This window comes from Wyeomyia smithii, chromosome 2, assembly GCF_029784165.1.
Source record: "Wyeomyia smithii strain HCP4-BCI-WySm-NY-G18 chromosome 2, ASM2978416v1, whole genome shotgun sequence".
NCBI classification, from domain to species: Eukaryota; Metazoa; Arthropoda; class Insecta; order Diptera; family Culicidae; genus Wyeomyia; species Wyeomyia smithii.
The window spans coordinates 83,583,033-83,605,764 of NC_073695.1; the positions used below are offsets into that span (position 1 = coordinate 83,583,033).

A 22,732-nucleotide genomic window follows, 5' to 3' on the forward strand; every position below is an offset into this window, starting at 1 on the left:
TTTTTTCTGGTGGAGCAATCGTGTGGGTAGTGGAAATGCTACTCGATTTCTAATTGTTCTTAATGTGCTGACACCTCACACACAATGTGTACAGGGCATTTTGGTCAGAGCTGAAACGATCTGCTATAATTAAGACCAAAACGGTATCGTTCAAAGGTAAACAATGTTACCAGTAGCTGTCAAACTCAAACGCGTGACGTCACCGTGCGCTGGTCTATTGTCTCAGGTCTATTGTATGCATCCTAGAATCATAGTAATCTGTTAATTGTTCTTGCAGTGAAAGGCGGGAAAAGCTGAAAATTAATATTCAAAGATGTCATAACTTCTTCGGTTGTCTTTTGTTACTTTTATGACATGGTGACCATGGTGACACAGAACAAAACAAAATAGACACAAATTCAAATCCATTGGTCCTATCTAGAGTGATACTTTTTCTTACGGACACTAAATGATTTTTATTTAACAAGATATAAAACTTAATAGACATTAAACGACTTTAATACGCATTAGCTTTCTGAAAACTCTTCAGAACAATTTTGGCCAGGTTTTGTGCTATGTCCTATGTACGTTGGTCATCCGTGACTAACAACTGTCAAATAGTGTGAAAATACTACAAAAACTTCAGCTAAATGCCCCTGAGAACCGTTAGGTTATATCATCCAATAAAAGACTACATTATCGCAACGCATTGTGTTCCTTATCGAGTATTGTTAAAAATGTTATTTGCCGACAGAATAACAAAGGCCAATGATTGCATGCGTTGCATGATTGCATGCAGCAGTCCTAATCAGGTTACACAACAACTGCCCACCTTGGGTGTAAACACTTACCGGAATATTGATCGAGATATGATTCAATTAAATTAACAATTATGTTTCGGATAAACAACAATAGTGAATGAAAAATTATATAATTAAAAATACTTTTCAAGAGGCATGAACGTTTTTTGCAAGGAAGAATTTCTGCGACAACTCGATGTTGGCAGCCTCCTCTCAGAATATACTTTATAGGTTATAAATCGATATATTTGAATAATATCAAAAGAAGAGAAGATTTGTCGCAGAATGATCCTAAAAATTGTATGAACTTTCATATAAAAATATTGAATAAATTGAATTTGAGAACCTGCACTGAAAAAAATTATTTAAAAAATTAAATAAAGCAAACTTGTTATGCTAAATTAAAATTTAGATTTGCCAACAACCGGGGTACTTACCTTCAAATCTGTTTCTTTTGGATTGTTTTCTCTACAGATAACAAAAGATTATATTATATCTTTTTTTTTATTGTTAAGAATCTATAGCAATCATATAAACATTCGTTCATGTGCTTCGATCGCATTGTGAAATATACGCCTACCATCTTGAAAATAAAAATCTAACTTTCTATTTAGGGTTTCCATTGGTTTTCTGCGAGTAAAACTAACTGAATTTTTCACACAAGTGTTTTTAGAACGAAAATAGTGTATGAATTCTCACGAATGTGACTAATGATTTCGACAACAAAAATCGACGTGTTAGCAACGAATAGAACATTGAACGGAAAGTCGAAAATCCACGACTGAAAATACTTACATTAAAATTGGAATAACTATGATTAAAAAAATATAACGTAAAAATAGCTTTTCATCTTGTGCTTGCTTTTTAACATCTCGTTACACCATTCCCTACACACAATGGAGAATTCCTAGGTTTCAACACGTATGTCAATAAACGAGTTTTCTACCAGAAACACTATAGGAAATTTGGTTAAGTATCAACTAAAGAAAAAATCTAAGATTTTTTGTTAAAAACGCAACTCTTTAGCTACTTCCAGTACATTAATAGGAAACCTGAATATATGGCAGATGTGGCATTCGTATCACTTACACATTTAAAGAACAATACCGGGTACACAGTTTGTTTTGAATCTCATTTTTAGCAGGTGTTTTGATTTCGCGAACCGTTTGATGAGTATAAATAGATCATCATAGAAAAACATTCTTTAAAATACAGTTTAATTTCGATACTGGTCTAGAGAGACCAGTAAAATAAACACCCTAGTTTATTATTTGCTCTTACGAAACTCGATGCTTTAAAGCGGCCTCCGGTCATTTAATTTTAATTAGGTACTATATTTACAATAAACTCAAGAAAAATAAGCAATCAAAGAAATTTTTCATTGCTTGCTAAACATTTCTTAATATCAGTGGCGACCTAAAAACGTTAGGCATAACGGATGAAATTGATCGTTCCCATGCCAAATAACCTATCGTCAAATTTTAAGGGGCTCCTGATTTGGATGACATCTTACTCCCGTAGCTGGCTTAGCAAACTGAGTATTTGCCACAGGTTGAGAATTTTTTTAGACTTAAGAGTGAATTTCCATAAGAGTGTATACATTTCAGCATAGAAACCTTTAGTTGTATAGATAAACTACCTGAAGTGGGTTGTGAGACTTTGTAAAATTTGTGAAACATGTACGCTGAGAAAAATTCTACAATTTAAAATACACCCAAATTCAAACTTCAATTTAAATGGAAATTATTCAAATAATTGTAATGGTCATTTCAAATTATTACAACTCATTTTTAGCAAGTATTCCTATACTACCGAAGGTTCCGATGCTTTAAATAAAGTAATAAATAAAGTATTTATTAAAATCAACAAATCGAATCAAATTTTGCGCATATTCTGGTCATTTGGTTGGAAACGATTAAATATTTATTATCCGTTCATAAAATAATCGTTCAGCTATTTTGAAACGTCTCATTAAATAATCTAATATTGTCGTTTCGTGCTCGATCATTTATTATGCTTAACGTTTGTTATGCCTTACGTACTTGTGTCCCAGAAACGTATAGAATAACTATCTCCATCGGAACCATACTGCGATTGACTCATACAAAATTTGGTCCTAGAAAGTAGAACTATTTATCACCGTTTAAAAACTTTTTTTAACTTATATTTCATCTTATTCGATACTTTCTTCACACAGTAAATGCCCATTTGCCATAACTCCAACCCAAGAAAAATCTTGGGACTTCAGTGCTTATTCTCCGTTATTTTATCGCTTAGAAAAGCCGCAAAATACGATGAACGTAGGCGTTAGCGAACTTCAAAATGCGTTGTGCTGTGTTTAATTGAGATTGAATGAGTGAGTGTACAAATTTACGCTAGAAACTCTCGGTTCTGACATTTCTACCGACAATCTATCTTCCATCGCCTACTATCATACACACGTGGTGGTTATTCCTGTCATTCTCGTAATCTCAACTCTATGGGTTGGAGCATTGCAAAAAACCGACTTAAAACTAGTGCGAAACTGTTTGGACATAAGTCCGTACAGCACGAAACCGATGGCCGCATTGATCAAGGCGAGTAGATCCATCACCTCACCGAACAAATCGTAGCATCGCCTGAAGAAGCATTTCTCCAGTATGCCACTCAGCAGACCCAGGATGCCCTGGGGAAACTCGGTAAACAGGAAGAGCAACAGCACGGCCACCAGCAGAGTAGTGGTTCTGTCTGCACGGCGGTCGGCTTTTGGATGTCTGGAAATAAAAAGAAACATCCCAGTATAGTAAACAAAGACGTGGTCCTACGTCAAAAAATCAACTAATATCTAGAATTTTCTAGAATAGATACAGCAAATGCTCGAACGAGAAACGTTTAATTCCTCCACTTATTTTCGTAATCCATGAGCGCGCTGATGGTGCAAATGATTGTGTCAGGGGCCATCCACATACCACGTGGACAGATTTTAAACAGTTTCAACCTCGCCGTGGACAACCGCTCATATAAATTCTGGAAATTTTGTATGGACCGTGGACATTACACATACTTCTCTCACCCTAAAGCTGTCCACTTGGTGTGTGGATGGCCCCTAATGAAAGTTAAATGATGAAAAAAAACTCTGGAAAAATCTTTCTCACCTGCTTCCGTTGCTGGTGGTTGTTGCGTTACTACCGGAGTATGTCACAGGATTATTGTTACTCGTGGCATGACTCGGCTCGGAAGCCGCTGTAATTGTGCCATTTTCACAATTATAGTTCACTCCTTGCTTGAGCCTCAGCCTCCGCTTGCTCGCCTTCCAGAGCACGTGAATCAGGATACAGCTGATTACGGTCAGAATCATGCATGGTAGCAGCTTTATGATGACCGAGTGGATCCAGAAGTTGTACCTATGAAGTAAAAAAAAGACTAATTAGAACATTTGGCATGGCGTTGCCTTAACTGGAGTTAACTGGTGTGTAACAGGCAATTTTTTTCACAAAAACAGTCCAATTAAAACATTTCACCCCTCGAAACACGGATGCATCCGATGCGAAACTAAATTAGACCAACTAAAACGAGGGAAGCTGCTTACCGGTAGAGAGAGGTATTTTCATCGGCACCCAGGTGATACAACGTCATGTGGGTGTCATGCTCGAACACACTCGTCTGTCGTATTGTGAAAACAAAATACGTGGGCATGCACAGGATTGGCGCTAAGAGATAGCATAACAGAATTGCATAGCTATAATTGGTCTGAGCGTACAACGCTAAGGAACTGTGCGGACGTCTGCAAAGAAAAAAGATAGTAACAATTAATTAGAACGACGAGCGACAATTAACTGGAAGCTCACGCTAGGCGCTACTATGAACATTACGTAGCTGTCTTTAAATCTTAATTATTGTATTATGAAAACGATTTTCAACAGCTTTTATGATTATTCGTGGATAATAAGCTATTATAATTTTGAATGATGTGATGGGAAATAAACACAACGACCCACGGTGTCTTAAAGTAAACCTCCAGCCATATTCAAGATTTATTTTCTTATTGGTCCGATTTGTTTACTTTGTCACTTTACGCAGCAGCTGGCACGGCGTTTGCCCGGAAGGTAATTTTGTTTATGTTTTCTTAACATTTTTCAATTCTTGTTTATCTACTGTCGGCAGCGTCTGCAAATCACTATCGGAATATCGAAGGGAAGGACTTCTAAAAAAGCATAACTCATTTACTAATTGCTCAAAGGTACAAGGCTACCCGTTACGCAGTTGTCTCGTTCAAAGTAGGGCGTGAACAACGGCAGTGATGGAACTGTGAAAGACTCGGCGCCCCCATCCATTCCAAAGAAAATCAAGACGTACGATTGTTTTCGATTTTTAGTACCGGTCGTGCAAGAAATTCTCGTGGAATAATAACAGAAATTCGAGGCGAAAAAATACCTAAGTGTTGTTTTAAAAACAAACAACTGTAAATGCGTTCTTCGCTCCTGCCCGACTGCTACAAATTGGTTGGCTACCAAAACGAACATAGGATGAGGAAAAATATTTATCAAAACACGGCATACAAATTTCGAACTCTTTGAGATGTTTTTCCATTTTTTACGTATTCCCAACATCGCTGACGGATATTAGTGCCAGATCAGTCAGTGCAACTGGTAACAGCCAAGCCATTTATTCCAGAATCCAGATTCAGGTCCTTGTTTTTTTTTATATTATTTAGAATTCTATGCGGAGCCTAATATATTTCTTGTGTTCTAAACTAAAATGGAGTAAAGTATAACGGCCCATAACACTGTTATAATATGAATGATACAGAAATATGTAACGGGTGACAACACAAAATTTTGGAGATTTTTTTTTACTGCTGTCGAAAGAAAGTACCCGGATTTACTTAAAGAAAAACTTTATTTATCAAGAAGATACATTCATTAGGAACGAAGAAAAAATGATGAACAATTGAAAATGGTCAGTATACGGCTTTTCGACAAAGCTTTTCCATGATGCCAGAACTAGGGCGGTGTACAGCTTTCACATCGATTTGTCGAATGCTTCTGTAGATTCTACCAATCGAGTGTTAGCAGTTCATTGCTCTTCATTTGTGTACACTAAGGAACTCAAAATCCCAAAGAATTCTTCGATTGGACTACGCTGTGGGCAGGCTCGTTGGGTTGAGTATATTTGGTACAAATCATTTGTGTTTATTGCCGTATTGTCGAAGGTGACCTAACAGGTCCAAGCTTCGGAAAATGACTGGAGTGCGACACTATACTGACGACTGTTCTCTTTCTTTTACTCTAATAGCCTCATGAATAAGCTATTCGTGAAAGCTCACATACAGGCAATGAAGCTGTCCTATGTTGCACACGACAGCTAATTCTTGCAGATCTATTTTGTTCGTTCGGACATGACAGCCTGGTTTGTTCTTTTTGAGGATGTCCTGCTGGTTTGGCTTGCGCTGTTGACAACCTGCTGGTCGACTACGGCTGTCAACGAAGATATTCGCGCTCCTTCGTTTCTCCTTTTTCTTAGGCCGATGTCTGAATGAATATGAAGCAAACCGTTCCATATGTGTTTCCATTGTTGATATTATTCCCCACGTGAGAAAAAATGTGTTTCGCACCGTCTCACTTTCATCATAGCGGGCGATCCTTACTTACGTGAATCATAATCACCTGACATCGCACTAAGATTCGTGCCGACGAATGTCAGGGCCCAAGCGACAGCTTGGAAGAACCAACATATAAAGGAGATGAAAAATAACAGCCCTTTGGCATTGCATGTGTGTGCTGTCGTCAATGGCAGTCGGGCTGTGTACCGAACCGCCATACGTAGGAAGAGCTGTGCAATACAATGATAGTCGAATTAGTTTAACATTTGCTGTCACGGAAAGACAGTCATTTTCAGAAGCCTGATTACACCTAAGCATCCTTAAGCAGTGCTGATAAAGGTCATTTTCCCCAGCAAAATTCTCCGAGCCAATCATTTTTAATTTTCACTTCCAATGATCGCAGCTCTCTTTCAGATACACTAGATTTTCGTCCTAGTAACGTGCTGTTATACTCAGATGAAATAGATCGCGCGCATCGTTTACGGTTACGGAATAAAATTTGACGACAAATCCAACCAAATGATCTTCACTTCAAAGCGAAAAAGAAAAACAAACAGACCACTCAACCAAAATGAACCTCACCGAAACATTTTTTCACTGGCACTGACCGATGCCTTGACAATCTTCGTTAACTGATAAACTGATTTTGTTGTCTTGCTCTCATCGCATGAAATATAATGAGGTGTTTTGACAGTTCACTTCCATGCAAAAAGCGAGAAGGGAGAACTCTGAAAGGATTGTAAAAAAATAACGTTTATGGATGCTTTTTTTCACTTTCACTCAAGAGTGTCAACAAATATCAACCCTGTCCTTAAGGGATGCAGGCCTTCTTTAGGTACCCTACTTTAGGTACATTCTGGTACCTACTTTAGGTACATTCTGGTACCTACTTTAGGTACATTCTGCGGAATCGAAGGAAATGAACAACCTAGCAAGGCAAGAATTTGCTCAGCAGTTCATTGAACCTGAACCGTTTCTGGATACCTCTACATCTGTCAGTAAGGGCGAACTAAGTACATGGAGAAAACTAGAAATAGCATCTCATTTGCTTTGCTCTTGCGGGGCTCTTACTTCATCAACTCCATACCAAGTATAGAGTACCAATCCCAAAACGGTCACTGGTTTCATCAACTATGTAGTTCCGAATTTAGACACAGGCTTTTTACCAACCAACTCAACTTCATCAATGAGTCCGAGCATCTTGTGATCTGTCTATAGCAATCAAGGCCAGCCACAAAAGATAAACAATGGCACTTTTACCCAATGCTCTTCAGCCATTCAAAAAAAATTGATGATGCTTCTTTGGCTAATACACATATCTTTCATCGGCATGGTGTTTGTGAAAAAATGGAATCAAAATTTTCATCAAGCACTCGTTCTGGTGCACGTCTTGATTGATAGCCAAATGGTTTACCGTGAACTTACTGCCGAAATTTTTGTGCAGATGTGCAGATGCGTAGGATCCACCTTGCCTACTATGCACTTCTCCGTCTCGTCTCTCACGAATTGGTTTCAAGAACCATTTTTACCAGGCTGTCGTCCAACATTCTTACGACATGGCCAGCCCATCACAACCTGCAAATCTTGGCGGAGTGGACGATAGATGGCTCCCCAAGCAGCTCCTGCAGTTCGTGGTTCATTCGCCTTCTCCACGTTCCGAAAACCGCAAGGGCTCGTTGGCATAGTTCATATCTCATGGCCGTAGAGCATTATCGGTCTGATCAACGTCATGTAGATGGTTAACTTGGTGCGGCGGTGAATTCTACTCGATCGGAGCATCCTCCGGAGACCAAAGTAAGTACGATTTCCTGCCATAATGCGCCGATATATTTCTCTGCTGGTACCGTTGTCGGCAGTTACCAATGAGCCTAGATACACGAACTTGTTGACTACCTCGATTTCATCACCACCAACTAGAACTCGAGGAGGTCAGCGCTGTCTTCTCCCGAACCTCTTCTTCATTACTTTGTCTTCGATGCATTGATGATCTGTCCTATCCGTTTGGCTTTGACCTTAAGGATATACGTATTCGCCATGTTCACAGGGGTTCAAGCCACAATGTCGGTATTGTCGACGAAGCCAAAAAGTTGAACCGACTTTTGAAATATCGTGCCACTCGTGTTAATCCCCGCTCTTCTAATGGCAGCTTCCAGGGCAATATCAAACAGTAGACACGAAACCATCACGAATTTCGAAAGGGTTCGAGAGTGCCTCCGATACTGTAACTACAAACATCACTCGACCCATCGTCGCTTTGACAAACCGCGTTTGTTTGTCCCGAAATCCGTAGCCGTGCCTAATTTTCTATAGCTAATCTCGATCGATTATGTCGTGTGCCGATTTTAAATCGATGAATCGATCGATGTAGTGTGTGGGCACGTTGTATTCGCGGCATTTCTGTATAACCTGCCGAATCGCCAATATATGATCCGTGGTGGCCCGGGAACCCATGAATTTCGCCTGATAGTGCCCCACGAACGCAAATGATGATAATCAACAGCAGAGTATTTGGTAGAGTACCTTGTAGGCTGGGTTCAGCAGAGTGATTGCTCGGTAATTGCAGCACTCCAGCTAGTTGCCCTTTTTATAGATGGGACAGACAATACCTTCCATCCACTCCTCCCAAATCTTGACAATGACCTAGTGCACGGATCTAACCAGTGTTTCTCCACTATATTTCAACAGCCCGCTGGGATGTTGGTCTACTCCGGCAGCTTTCTCGTTTTTCAGCCGGTCAATCTCTTCCTCCACCTCTAGGAGACCGAGAGCTGGTATCTTGTTATCTTCTAGTCGTGCACCAAGATCAGTTGCCATACCGTCCTCAAGCTCTACTGCACCGCCGTTTAGATGCTTATCGAAGTGCTGCTTCCACCTTTCGATCACCTCACACTCATCTGTGAGGAGGATGCTGTCCAAGCTCCTACACATATCGGTTTGCAGCACGTAGCCTTTACGGGAGCTGTTCAGCTTCTCGCAGAACTTCCGAGTATAGTTAACTTGGTACAGCTCTTTCATCGCTACGCGATCTCGGTCCACTTGCTGGTGCTTCTTCTTTCGTAGGACTGAGTTTTGTCTGTTCCGTGCCTGTCGGCATCGTTCACGTTCGCTCTCGTACGGTGTTGCAGAATTCTCGCCCGCACTGAGCTCTTCTCCATGACTAACTGTTTGCATTCGCCGTCAAACCAGTCATTTTTATGGTTCGGAGCCATTGTACCTAGTAGCCCTACAGCAGTGCTACCTATGGTGGATCAGATGCTTCTCCTGCCATCTTCAAGAGTAGCTGCGCCAAGCTGCCTTCAGCTACTGCGCGTATTCCTGTGAAATCTCGGCGTCCCGCAGTTGCTTGATATTTAGTCGCGGTGTTCGACTTCGGCAGGCGTTATACACCGTCGAGAGTTTTGAGTACATACACACAGGTACTAGTAATTCGAATCTATATTCGCACTGCGGTAGGTGCGAACGTTGATGATGTCGAAGAAGAACCTGCCGTTGATTAGAACGTAGTCGATTTGATTCTCTGTCTGTTGGTCGGGTGATTTCCAGGTGGCTTTGTGAATATTTGGGCGGAAAAAGGAGGTACATTGTCTCCCGTCCTACCTTAGCTTTCATGTCCCCAATGACGACTCTCACGTTCCATCGCGGGCAGCTATCGAAGATCTGCTCCAGCTGTGCGTAGAACGCTTCCTTCTCGTTGTCGGGTCTTCCATCATGTGGGCAGTGTACGTTGATGATGCTGTAGTTGAAGAACCGGCCTTTGTCCTCAATTTTCACATCCTTGTGTTGATCGGCAGCCCCCCTCCCCCCCCCCATCACGCGTTGCCGAATCTTGCCCAGTGCTATGAAGCCTGTTCCCAGCTCGCTGGTGGTGCCACAACTCTGGTACAAAGTAGCCACCCGCTGTCCGCTTAATCAAACCTTCTGCCCTGTCCAACAAAGTTCCTGCAGCGCTACGACTTCGAAGTTGCGTGGATGTAGATCATCGTAGATTATCCTGTCGCATCTGGGATAACACTGTTATCATAACAGAGCGATTTGCAGTTTCATGTCCTAAGTTTCCAATCGTGGTCCTTATTTCGTTGCCTAGCTCCACGCCGATTGTTCCATTACCTCTCACGTTGTTTGTAACATGTTTTCCGGGCGGCTCGTTGGGCCTTCTCCAACCCCCTGTCTCGCTGGGGGACCATCGTGTCAGTCCTGTTTGGAGTTCCACACTGACACGAGGACGTTGATCAGCCGCTTTTAACATGGAGATCAGACGCTGTTTTGAGCCGCACCATTTTGGTGAATAGACGCTCAAGTTGGTGAAGCCTTTCCTCTACCGCCAAAGTATGGTTTACGCGCCAATGATCGCGTCGCACCTTCTCACTTAGCTATTGTCGGATGACACTATTGCTCAGGCAATAGCAATCAGTTGTGTCCATGTTTCAACTGGCAGTCTAGTGTAATCATATGACTCGTGGAGGTGTGAGATAGGAACATGTGAGGGGGTTTTCACAGTTGTTTTACTTTGATAGTAATGTTTAGGGACAGTGGTAAATCGCAATTTCGCGGAAGCCGCGAATCCCGCGAAATCCAGCGCGAAATTCCCAAAAATCCGCGAAATGTCGCGAAAGTAATGGAAAACAATAGCATTCCATGTCAGTCATGAAACATTTTGATTTGTAACCTACGAAATTCACGAAAATCAGCAACACGGACAAAGCTGAAGATTCAAACGCTGGAGATAAAACGAAACAGTACGACAACCGCTCTTATACAACGCGATTTCGGCAATCTGAGTTGAATCGTCTTCGGACGGTTCTGTTGCTAGATCTTCTTCGAGCAAAGTTTTGGCGATTGGTGCCCTGCAAGATAGAATTCCTGAGTGAACAGCCATAAAATGCAAGCTGTAAAAGTTCTCGACAGTGAGATTGGTATTGAAACTTTGGTGGATATTTGGAACGCGGGCGTTTTCCTGAACTTTTCCGGTTGGCTATTAAATATTTATCGATTGCCGAAAACTAGGTAGTAACAGAACACAGCGTGTTTTTTTTTATTTTACCAAGTAAAAACACTTAGTTTCATATTTTCTGAAGATGAAGGTTACCGCGAAATTGCCGCGAAATTTGAATACTTTCACTTTTGCAACCCGCGAATTTTCAGCTTTTTTGCCGCGAATTACCACTGTCTCTAGTAATGTTATTATGTGATATTAATCTAATCATACAAAATCACGTTTGCTTTCCCGAAAAAGGTTATTCAAAATGACACCAATGAATTCGATAGAAAATATGCATGCAATTGAAATGGTGTTTTAGGAAACATTTAAGACTAGTCAAATTCCATTTCAGTGAAAAATAATTAGTAAAAATAATAAATAAAGAATGCATAATTAACGCCGAAATTGATTTTCTCCAATGCCAAGTTGAACCGTCTTTTCCAGAGGAGCTTGTAGCCTCAAGGTTACAAGGTCCGCTTTGACAAACAATTGGTCATGAGTTCGAATCTTAATCGGACCGTTCGGTGTCAGAACGACTTTTACGCATGGGTTTATTCTCAGGCTACCTTCCATCCCCCTACCCTTTCCTCGTTATGATTTCCGATACTTGGTAGATTTTATAACGAGGCTCGGTGAAGTAGAGCAGTGGAGAGTTTATACGGATGTAATAGAGGGAATGATGGAAGTATAAATATCCGTCACTTATCACGGTGACACAGTGCAGAGATAAACTCAATCTCTGGCAACAACGATTGACTCCCTTCTTCTCTTCCCTAATCGACCGTAAGGACGTAGCCGTCGCCTTTATTGATCTATAAAAAGTGGAAACGGAATTGTTGTACGTTGAAGATGGAAAAGTAATCTCAAATGAGCCATGTTATATCGGCAAAGACCCAGGCGACGGAAACGGACTAACGATGGGATACTCGGAACATGGAACTGCCGTTCTCTCAATTTCCTAGGAAGTACCCGTATACTTACCGAAGAATTGACAAAACGCAAGTTCAACATCGTAGCGCTGCAGGAGGTATGCTGCAAAGGGACGACGGTGCGTACGTATAGGGATGGACACACCATCTACCAGAGTTGTGATGACACACATGAGCTGGGCACAGCTTTCATAGTGATGGGTGAGATGCAGAAGCGGGTAATTGGGTGGTGGCCGGTTACCCTCACAATGTTCAGGTTAAGAATCTAGGGCCGATTCTTTAACATTAGCATTATAAACGTGCACAGCCCTCACCTCGGAAGTACTGATGACGACAAAGACGAATTCTACGCGCAGTTGGAACGTGAATACGATCGCTGCCCAAAACATGATGTTAAGATTGTCATCGGGGATAACAACGCTCAGGTCAGGCAGGAAAAGGAATTTAGACCGGTAATTGGACGATTCAGCGCACACCGGCTGACAAATGAAAATGACCTGAGACTAATTGACTTCATACGTAGCACCATTTTCCAGCATAGCCTCCAACATCGATACACCTGGAGATCACCTAACCAAACAGAAACTCAAATCGACCACGTTTTGATAGATGGTCGGCACTTTTCAGACATTATCGACGTCAAAACAGATCGGGGCGCCAACATCGACTCGGACCACTACCTAGTGATGGTAAAGATACACCAAAAACTATCCGTTGTGAACAACATACGGTACCATTGCCCGCCAAGGTATAATCTCGCGCGGCTGAAGCAATCCGAAGTCGCCGAAAACTACGCGCTTTCTTTCGATGCTGTACTGCCAGAAGAGGACGAGCTGGAAGAAGCCCCTCTATAGGCCTGCTGGAACACCGTCAAGTCAGCCATCAGCAGTGTAGCGGAGAATATCCTAGGTCGCGAAGTACCGAGTCGACGTAACGAATGGTTTGACGAGAAATGTCGGCAGATATTGAATGAAAAGAACGCAGCGCGGGCAGTAATGCTGCGGAGAGCCACCCGTTAGAATGTGGAGCGGTACAAACAGAAACGGAGACAGCAAACCCAACTCTTCCAGGAAAAAAGTACCGCCAGGAGGAGGAGGAGGAGGAGTGCGAAGAACTACAAAAGCTGTACCGCTTTCATGAAATACGAAAGTTCTATCAGAGATTCAACGCATCCCGCAAAGGCTTTGCTCCGCAAGCTGAAATGTGCAGGGATAAGGAGGGAAATAACTTGACGGATGATCGCGAAGTAATCGAAGGGTGGAGACAGCATTTCAATGAACATCTGAATGGCGTACAGGCAGGAGACCAGAACAGTGACACAGGAGACTCTGTCGGTGCAGCAAGCAACGGAGATGTGCCACCCCCATCGATAAGCGAAGTTAATGATACTATCCAACGGTTTAAGAACAACAAGGCAGCTGGAAAGGATGGTATCGGAGCGGAGTTTCTCAAGATGGGCCCGAACAAGTGGGCCAGTTGTCTGCATCGACTGATTGCTAAGATTTGGGAAACGGAATGCCTACCGGAGGAGTGGAAGGATGGGGTCATATCACTATCCTGAAAGTGATATCCTAAATAATTTTCCAGCGGCTGTCACCACTAACCAACAAATTCGCGGGAAGTTACCAGGCCGGCTGGACGGAGGGCCGGTTCACAACGGACCAGATCTTTACTCTGCGGCAGATCCTCCAAAAATGCCGCGAATACAGAGTCCCTACGCATCATCTCTTCATCGACTTCAAAGCCGCTCATGATACGATTAATCGTGAAGAGCTATGGGGAATTCTCCGCGAAAACGGCTTCCCCTGGAAGCAGGGCTGTCATTCGCACACTCATTGCGCTCAGTGTGTTAATTTTACGTCAAGGCACAACGAGAACGGTACCTACACATTTTGACAACCAACAGGCACAAAGAGAAAGAGCGAAAACGAAATGACTGTGAAAGATATCACCAAGTAAAAATATTTCAAGAAAGGGAGAACGGAACAACACTTTGTGCTGCTTTTTGTGACACATCGCGTGAGAACAAAGAGCTTCAGTTTGAGCAGTTTGCGTTGCGTTGCGGGTAGAAAAAATAGCAAAGGAAAGGAACCAAAAAACGACGTGTTTCTTAGGACATATTACGCACGTCCAGACATGTTTCTGTCGCGATATTCATATACAATCGCTACATGCATTCACTACACTGAAATAATCTCACCTGTTCATATTATATGGGAGTGTTATAAATTTGCACTATTAGAACTTCCAATCAAAACGATGTGATCGAAAATGTGTCATGCATTCTTCATAGGATCGTCTGATAGACTCACATTACTACCAAGCTTTTAAAATAGATTAGAAAACCCTTTGAAAACTAAAGAAAATATAATCCATTAGACTCATTGGAAATGTCATAATTTATATTTTGACATACAGTAACAATTTCATATCATCATTCGTTGTTTTGCTTTCGTCGTGATTAGACGCAAATTGTTTATCTCCGTTTGATTCGCAAAATAACAATACACGAGTTATCGTACGGGTGTTTTTTTTTCGATTAGTTCTTGTGTGCGATAACAATAGCCTGCAATATATCGGCAGAAACATCTTCTGCACACTGGTAGGGGCAGGCTACCCCGCCAGTGATCTGATACGCAGCTGATATATCAGCAAGAATAGTTCTCCCGCACCGCTGTTACCCCGCTAGCAGCACGGACAACCATACGATCGAGCGAGTGGAAGTCAACTACAAGTAGCATCTACAAGGTCGAGTGTAAGATACGGCCACTGTGTCACAACACGAAGCTGGATCGTCATTGTTTGTTCTCCGGAAACACTCGATTAATCCAACTATCAGCCGTGAGGTCGTGACTTAGACGTTCGGTGAAGTATTCACTTTAGAATTTTTATCATTATTTTTAATATTATTATTATTATTGTTATTATTGTTATTATTATAATTATTATTATTGTTATTGTTATTATTATTATTATTGTTATAATTATTATTATTATTATTATTACTATTATTACTATTGTTATTAGTATTAGTATTAGTGTCTTTTTTTTATTTTGATCCATTGTAGTTTGAAAAATTGTTTTTAAAATTTAATATCAACTACTTGATCCCCCCACCCCCCACATTCGAATATTTATCGTTTGTGTGCGGTAGAGCGTAACGCTCCCGCAAAATGGACGACATGCAGGTGCAACTATTCCTGGATGTGGAAACAAATGGGGAAGAGATTGAGATCTACCCCATCAATTCCCCTCTACCTTCCCCGCCGTACCAAGGGTACCGGCAACACGGGTGAAAGCTTACCCAGATGCTTCGAAAGGTCCGTTCGTAGTTTACTTCAGGCCCATAAAGAAGCCTCTAAATATTATTCAAATCGGCAAGGACCTGGCAAAACAGTTTTCGGACGTAACCGAAATTACGAAGGTTAGACCGAACAAACTGCGAGTTGTTGTGAGTAGCTTGAAGCAAGCAAACGCAATGGCTAGCTACGAGCTCTTCACGAGAGAGTACCGCGTGTACGTCCCTGCCAAGGACGTGGAGATCGACGGTGTGGTTACCGAAGGAAGCCTCACGGTCGATGACATTTTGCGTCACGGGGTTGGCTGCTTCAAGAACCCCCTGATTCAAGATGTAAAGATACTGGATGTCAAGCAATTACATTCAGTATCCATCGAAGAAGGGAAGAAGAAATTCCTCCCTTCGGATTCCTTCCGTGTAACATTCGCCGGATCCGCACTGCCGAACTACATCTCTTTGGACAGGGTTCGTCTGCCTGTACGCCTGTTTGTACCGCGGGTCATGCATTGCCAAAACTGCAAGCAGTTAGGTCATACAGCCACCTACTGCTGCAACAAGGCACGCTGCAGCAAGTGCGGAGGCAATCATGCTGAGACCGCTTGCAGTGAGGCTACTGAAAAGTGTCTTTACTGCGAGGGAACTCGGCATGACCTTTCGGCGTGTCCCGCGTACAAATTGCGCGAGGAAAAAATTAAGCGTTCCCTTAAGGAACGATCAAAGCGCTCTTTTGCAGAAATGCTTAAGAGGGCTGAGCCGCCCTCGACAGGAAACATCTTTTCCTTTTTGCCAACCGATGAGGGTACATCTGACGATCCCGTCCAAGGGTGTTCTTATGCCTTGCCAGAGGGATCTAGGAAGAGGAGAATGCTCAACTCTCCTAATCTTTCTCGCAAAGGTCGTAAGATAACCCCTAGCGGAATGACCAATAAGACAACACAGAAAGGAAGAGGTGAAGAAAAACCGAAGCAAGTACCCCCCGGTTTTAATTTCAAATCAAACCAGGAGTACCCACCGCTTCCTGGGGCACCAAAAACCCCTCGTGCACCCATTTCTAGATCAGAAGACATAAAAGAAACAGGGTTCATAAAATTCTCTGATATTGTGGACTGGATATTTAAAACATTCAACATACCAGATCCCCTTCAAAACATTCTTCTTGCCCTTCTCCCTACAGTGAAAACCTTTTTTGAAGCAACCCACAGCAACTTGGCCCCTCATTTCAGCTATCGTATCTTTCGATGACTAATACGTCGAAAGAGGTTAGGAATTTTGTCACTGTGTTTCAGTGGAACTGCAGAAGTATCATCCCCAAATTCGATTTATTTTTACATTTGATAAACACATACAATTGTGATGCGTTCGCGCTCTGTGAAACTTTTCTCAATTCAAATGACCAACTCAATTTCCACGATTTCAACATCATTCGTCGAGATCGAGACTCACACGGTGGAGGGGTACTTTTAGGGATCAAAAAGTGCTATTCTTTTTTTAGAATCGACCTCCCCTCGATCTCGAATATTGAAGTTGTTGCCATTCAAACTTTCAAACTTTGCCTTGTTTCGTTATATATTCGACCATCCGCGCGAATTGAACAGAAGCAACTCCTTGATATAGCAGAATTGCTTCCCGCAGCTTTTTTGATTTTGGGAGATTTTAACTCTCACTGTTCGCTATGGGGGTCACTGTACGACGACAACCGATCTTCTTTGATCTGTAACTTGATCGACGACTTCAATATGACAGTTTTGAATACTGGGGAAGCGACACGCGTACCTAATCCTCCAGCACGTGAAAGCGTGCTTGACCTATCCCTCTGCTCGACATCACTAGCGTTAGATTGCCAGTGGAAAGTAATCAACGATCCCCACGGTAGTGATCATCTTCCAATCGTTATATCAATTGCTAATGGTTCAACTCTCCCGAACCCAATCAATATTTCCTACGACCTTACACGTAATATTGATTCTATTATATTAGTCTATTATAGCGCAATCTATCGAGACTCACGAGGAACTTCCTCCGGAGGAAGAATACGCGTTCTTAGCTGGCTTGATAATCGACGCCGCGACTCAAGCTCAGACGAAACCGATACCCCGGGTAACGATTAGACAGCGCCCTCCCAACAAATGGTGGGACAAAGAGTGCTCTGAGCTGTACGTGCGAAGGTCCGCGGCGTATAAGGACTACCGGGAGTACGGCACTGTCAACCTACTTCGAAAGTACGAGGCACTGGGCAGGCAGATGAAGAGCTTAGTAAAGGCGAAAAAACGCGGGTACTGGCGGCGGTTCGTAAACGCGTTGTCGAGGGAAACAGCGATGAGCACTCTTTGGGATACCGCCAGGCGCATGCGGAACCGTGACGTTTCGAATGAAAGCGAGGAGTATTCAGATCGCTGGATACTCGATTTTGCCAAAAAGGTCTGTCGGACTCTGTACCGGAACAGAAAACCTTTCGCGACGCGTTATTAGTAACTACGGAAGGGCCTCCATTTTCGATGTTGGAATTTTCAATGGCCCTCCTGTCGTGCAACAATAAGGCTCCAGGGTTAGATAGAATAAAATTCAACCTGTTGAAGAATCTACCCGACTCTGCAAAAAGACGCTTGTTGAATTTGTTCAACAAGTTTCTTGAGCTAAATATTGTTCCGCATGAGGGAGGTAAAAGTCATTGCTATTCGGAAACCCGGGAAACCTGCCTCTGATCACAATTCATATAGGCCGATTGCGATGCTCTCTTGCCTCCGGAAATTAATGAAGAAAATGATCCTCTTACGGTTAGACAAATGGGTCGAAACAAACGGGTTACTTTCAGATACTCAATTTGGCTTTCGCCGGGGCAAAGGGACGAACGATTGCCTAGCGTTGCTTTCTACTGAAATTCAACTAGCCTTTGCTCGAATAGAGCAAATGGCTTCTGCGTTCATGGATATTAAGGGGGCTTTTGACTCTGTCTCTGTAGAAGTTTTAAGCGCGAAACTTCATTCGCAGGGACTTTCACCAAATTTGAATAACTTTTTGCTCAATTTGTTGTCAGAAAAGCATATGTATTTCTCACATGGCGATTCGACAACTTCCCGAATTAGTTACATGGGTCTTCTCCAGGGTTCATGTTTAAGTCCTCTCTAATATAATTTTTACGTCAATGACATCGATGAATGTCTTGCAAATTCATGCACGCTAAGGCAACTTGCAGACGATAGCGTTGTATCCATTACTGGTTGCGAGGCTAGCGATCTGCAAGGACCATTGCAAGATACCTTAGACAATTTGTCTGAATGGGCTATTAAGCTGGGTATCGAATTCTCTCCGGAGAAAACTGAGCTGGTCGTTTTTTCTAGGGAGCATAATCCAGCTCAGCTGCAGCTCCTACTAACGGGTAAAACGATCTCTCAGGTTTTATTCGCTAAATATCTCGGGGTCTGGTTCGACTCTAAATGCACCTGGGCTTGTCATATTAGGTATCTGACACAAAAATACCAACAGAGGATTAATTTTCTTCGTACGATTACCGGAACCTGGTGGGAAGCCCACCCAGGAGACCTTCTAAGGCTTTACCAAACAACGATATTGTCTGTAATTGAGTACGGGTGTTTCTGCTTCCGCTCCGCAGCAAACACACATTTGATCAAACTGGAACGAATACAGTATCGTTGTTTGCGTATTGCCTTAGGTTGCATGCAGTCGACCCATACGATGAGTCTTGAAGTTGGAATCTCTCTTACCGGTTGCTAATTCGATGCACAGTTATGAACCCATTAGTAATTGAAAATTTCGAGAGGTTGGTCGACCTTCAATCTCAATCCAGATTTATGACTTAATATTTTGACTATATGGCTCAAGATATTAATACTTCTTCATACGATTCCTCCAGTGTCGCACTTTTAGATACTTCTAATAATGCTATATTCTTCGACACCACCATGAAACAAGACATTTCTGGTATCCCGGATCAATTGCGACCCCAAGAGATCCCCAAAATTTTTTCCAATAAGTTTGAACATGTTAGTTATGATAAAAGGTTTTACACTGACGGATCTAATCTAGATGAGTCCACTGGCTTCGGTGTTTTCCACGAAAATTTTACCGCCTCCTACAAACTCGATGCTCCTGCTTCCGTGTACACGTGTGCAGAACTTGCTGCCATTCAGTACTCTCTTGGGATCATCGAAACCCTGCCCATAGACCACTACTTCATCTTCACAGACAGTCTCAGTGCCATTGAGGCTCTGCGATCGATGAAGACTGTGAAGCACACCCCGTATTTCCTGGGGAAAATACGGCGGTTTTTAAGTGCTTTAACAGATAAAAATTACCGGGTTACCTTAGCGTGGGTCCCTTCTCATTGTTCCATTCCGGGCAATGAAAAGGCTGACGCTTTAGCTAAGATGGGTGCTATTGATGGCGATATTTATGTAAGACCAATTGCTTATGATGAATTTTATAGCATTTTGCGTCAGAGAACACTCAACAGTTGGCAATCATCATGGAACTCAGATGAACTGGGACGGTGGCTACATTCCATTTTTCCTAAGGTATCGACGAAAGCATGGTTCAAGGGGTTGGATGTAGGTCGGGACTTCATTCGCGTGATGTCCAGACTTATGTCCAATCACTATACGTTAAACACGCATCTCTTTCGTATAGGGCTTGTAGACAGTAATCACTGCGTTTGTGGCGATGGCTACCATGACATCGAGCATGTTGTTTGGTCGTGTACCGAATACTGTGGTGTTAGGTCTGAGCTTATAGATTCCCTTCGGGCCCGAGGAAAACAACCGAACGTACCCGTTAGAGACATTCTGGGAAGCGGTGATCTCCAGTACATGACACAGCTATACGGGTTTTTAAAAAATGCTGGCATTAAAATTTGATTTCTTTTATCTATTTGCTAGAATACAATTTCTGTCACAAACTGAAAGAGAATGATACACCCGGCTGGAGACACTAAAATGAAGACTCGGCATCTCTATGTTTACGCAGACACCTCAGACCAAAACTGCTCAAATAGAACATGACTGGTTAGCCACGTACAAATGAATACATTCTGTAATATAAAATAGTTAAAAACAAAATTGTAACACCCCTCCTCTCACCTTAAATCCCCACTAGCTCGTAGTCGGCCGCGAGAATAAAAAAAAGGCCTCCCTCTTTTCCCTGCTAATTTAGAATGTAAAAAAAAATGTACTTGGCTCAGTTAAACATAAATTGTATCGTGCCGTGTCAAATAAACTATTTAAAAACCTAACAATTTCATAGGAAAATCTCGTGCATTCTTTGTAATTATCCTTAGAAATGATATGTATATGCAAACAAATCGAAGTGTTTGTTTATGAAAGATACAAGAATTTATTATAAAAATATTATTATGTTAAAATATTTTTATAAAAAATATTTTTTATAAAAATATTTTAACAAATTTGTACTTGGTTGTTGACTGTTAAACGACAATCCTATAAATTAAGGAGGCAAAAATGAGTTACGTCGGTCAGTGACGATCACAACTATTGAGAGATTTCACTACCGACTTCCTGAAAAGAAATTACCGGTTCTGAAAAGAAATAACCGGTTCAACGTTGGCCACTTGATCCCAGTTCCAATGGTCTGTTCGTTGTTTGCCCTACGATTTGATAAGTGCCAATTTCTTCGGTGTGTTCTATAGTTGTGAATATTTATGTAAGTTTAAACTCAAATGAAGTATACAATAATTACTTACCCATTGGAGATAAGCAAATATCCTTCCAATCGCCCAATACGACGCAGTCTTTTCGTGGTTTAGCCATTTTGAACAACAATCTGGATTATTCAATACCAAATCCAAACGTCAAAACAAAACTTCACTAGTAACTGACAAGAAGTCCAAAGTCACGGTGACGTGTGTTTTCCATTGGATTTATCAATAAGATTTATATGTTGATTCCAAATCAACATATAAATCTTATTGATAAATCCAACATGGCGGTTTTATATATCTACTTTATGAAATGTATTCCGCAATATTGCCGGTAAATTTAAATTTTTGCGTCACATGTTAGTTGTAAATAAATATCAAATAAAATGGATGTGAAAATCCGATAATAATTATTTCATTGTGCGATTCGTAAAAATTATTGTATCACATTGAATTTAAAAATGGATTTCTAATGGAATCATATAAAATTGAGAGATCTTTTGGAACGTTAAATTCATTGGACAAATTTAATAGAGAATATATGTCGACTTGTTTCAGTGTACTGATACCGTTCATCAGGGTGGTAATGACTTGTATGGAAAAAATTGTCCTTCGTCGCATTTAGAAGTTCGTTCAGTCGAAAAGTGAAACTTTAACTGATCGATATTTTAATTTTTGTTTTTGGATAACACCAAATCTCGATGTTTCATGCATTTTAAAGACATTTGGTATCAGAATTTTTTGATACAGTCAGGTTTTTTTGCGCGGTTTTTTTATACGCGGATTTTCTAAGAGGTTTTTTATACGCGGATTTTTGAATTAACGCGGTTTTTTGAATTAACGCGGTTTTTTACGTGGATTTTTGAATTAACGTGTTTTTTTTTACGCAATACTGCGCTAATTCAAAGAAACTTTCGCGAATTTCCGAATAAACGTGGGATTGGAACCACAAACGTTTAAGTGTTTATCTAGTAAAAGACTTAGACCAAAAAATACCCTCCGCCCACCGAAAGATCCAGAATGACCATCAAAGAGGATAATTTCAAATACTGGTTCTAGAGCGTCTCGGGTTTTTTTCTAAATCTCTTCTTGATGGACTACTTTATGCGGATTTTTAAAATAACGTGTTTTTTTCACGCGGATTTTTGAACTAACTCGTTTTTTTACGCGGATTTTTTAATAAGCGCGTTTTTTTACGCGAGTTTTCGAATTAACGCGGTTTTTTACGAGGTACGTATCCCCCACGTAGAAGAAAACGGACTGTATTCAGAAATTTATGAACTACCTGTGCATTTTTTTCAATGGTCACAAAATAATGCAAACTTTTTTCGAAGACGGAACTATTGAGCCCTACTTCTAAACGAAATTCGAAAAGTCGATTTCTATTGCCACCCTACTGTTCATGTGCAAGACATGTTGCGGCTATCTCCGAGAAAAAACTATTTTTAGTTTTGAAACAGAACCCATTGAGCAGCACTGAAAATTAGCTCCTAAATTAT

The 22,732-nt window shown here is 41.5% G+C and overlaps 1 protein-coding gene across 7 annotated transcripts in view; it reads right to left on the bottom strand.

Annotated features, from left to right (window-relative positions):
• Positions 1–1,689: 1,689 nt before the first annotated feature.
• The window catches only part of LOC129720753 (G-protein coupled receptor dmsr-1), a 263,787-nt gene continuing 242,744 nt past the window's right edge, over positions 1,690–22,732 (bottom strand). For all 7 annotated transcript variants that reach the window (XM_055672446.1, XM_055672443.1, XM_055672445.1 and 4 more), the window contains 3 exons: positions 4,348–4,542; positions 3,914–4,162; positions 1,690–3,532 (listed from right to left, as the gene is read on the bottom strand). In XM_055672446.1, coding sequence (XP_055528421.1) covers positions 3,211–3,532; positions 3,914–4,162; positions 4,348–4,542 — 766 coding nt within the window. In that variant the 3' untranslated portion in view covers positions 1,690–3,210. The remainder of the gene's footprint in view (positions 3,533–3,913; positions 4,163–4,347; positions 4,543–22,732) is intronic.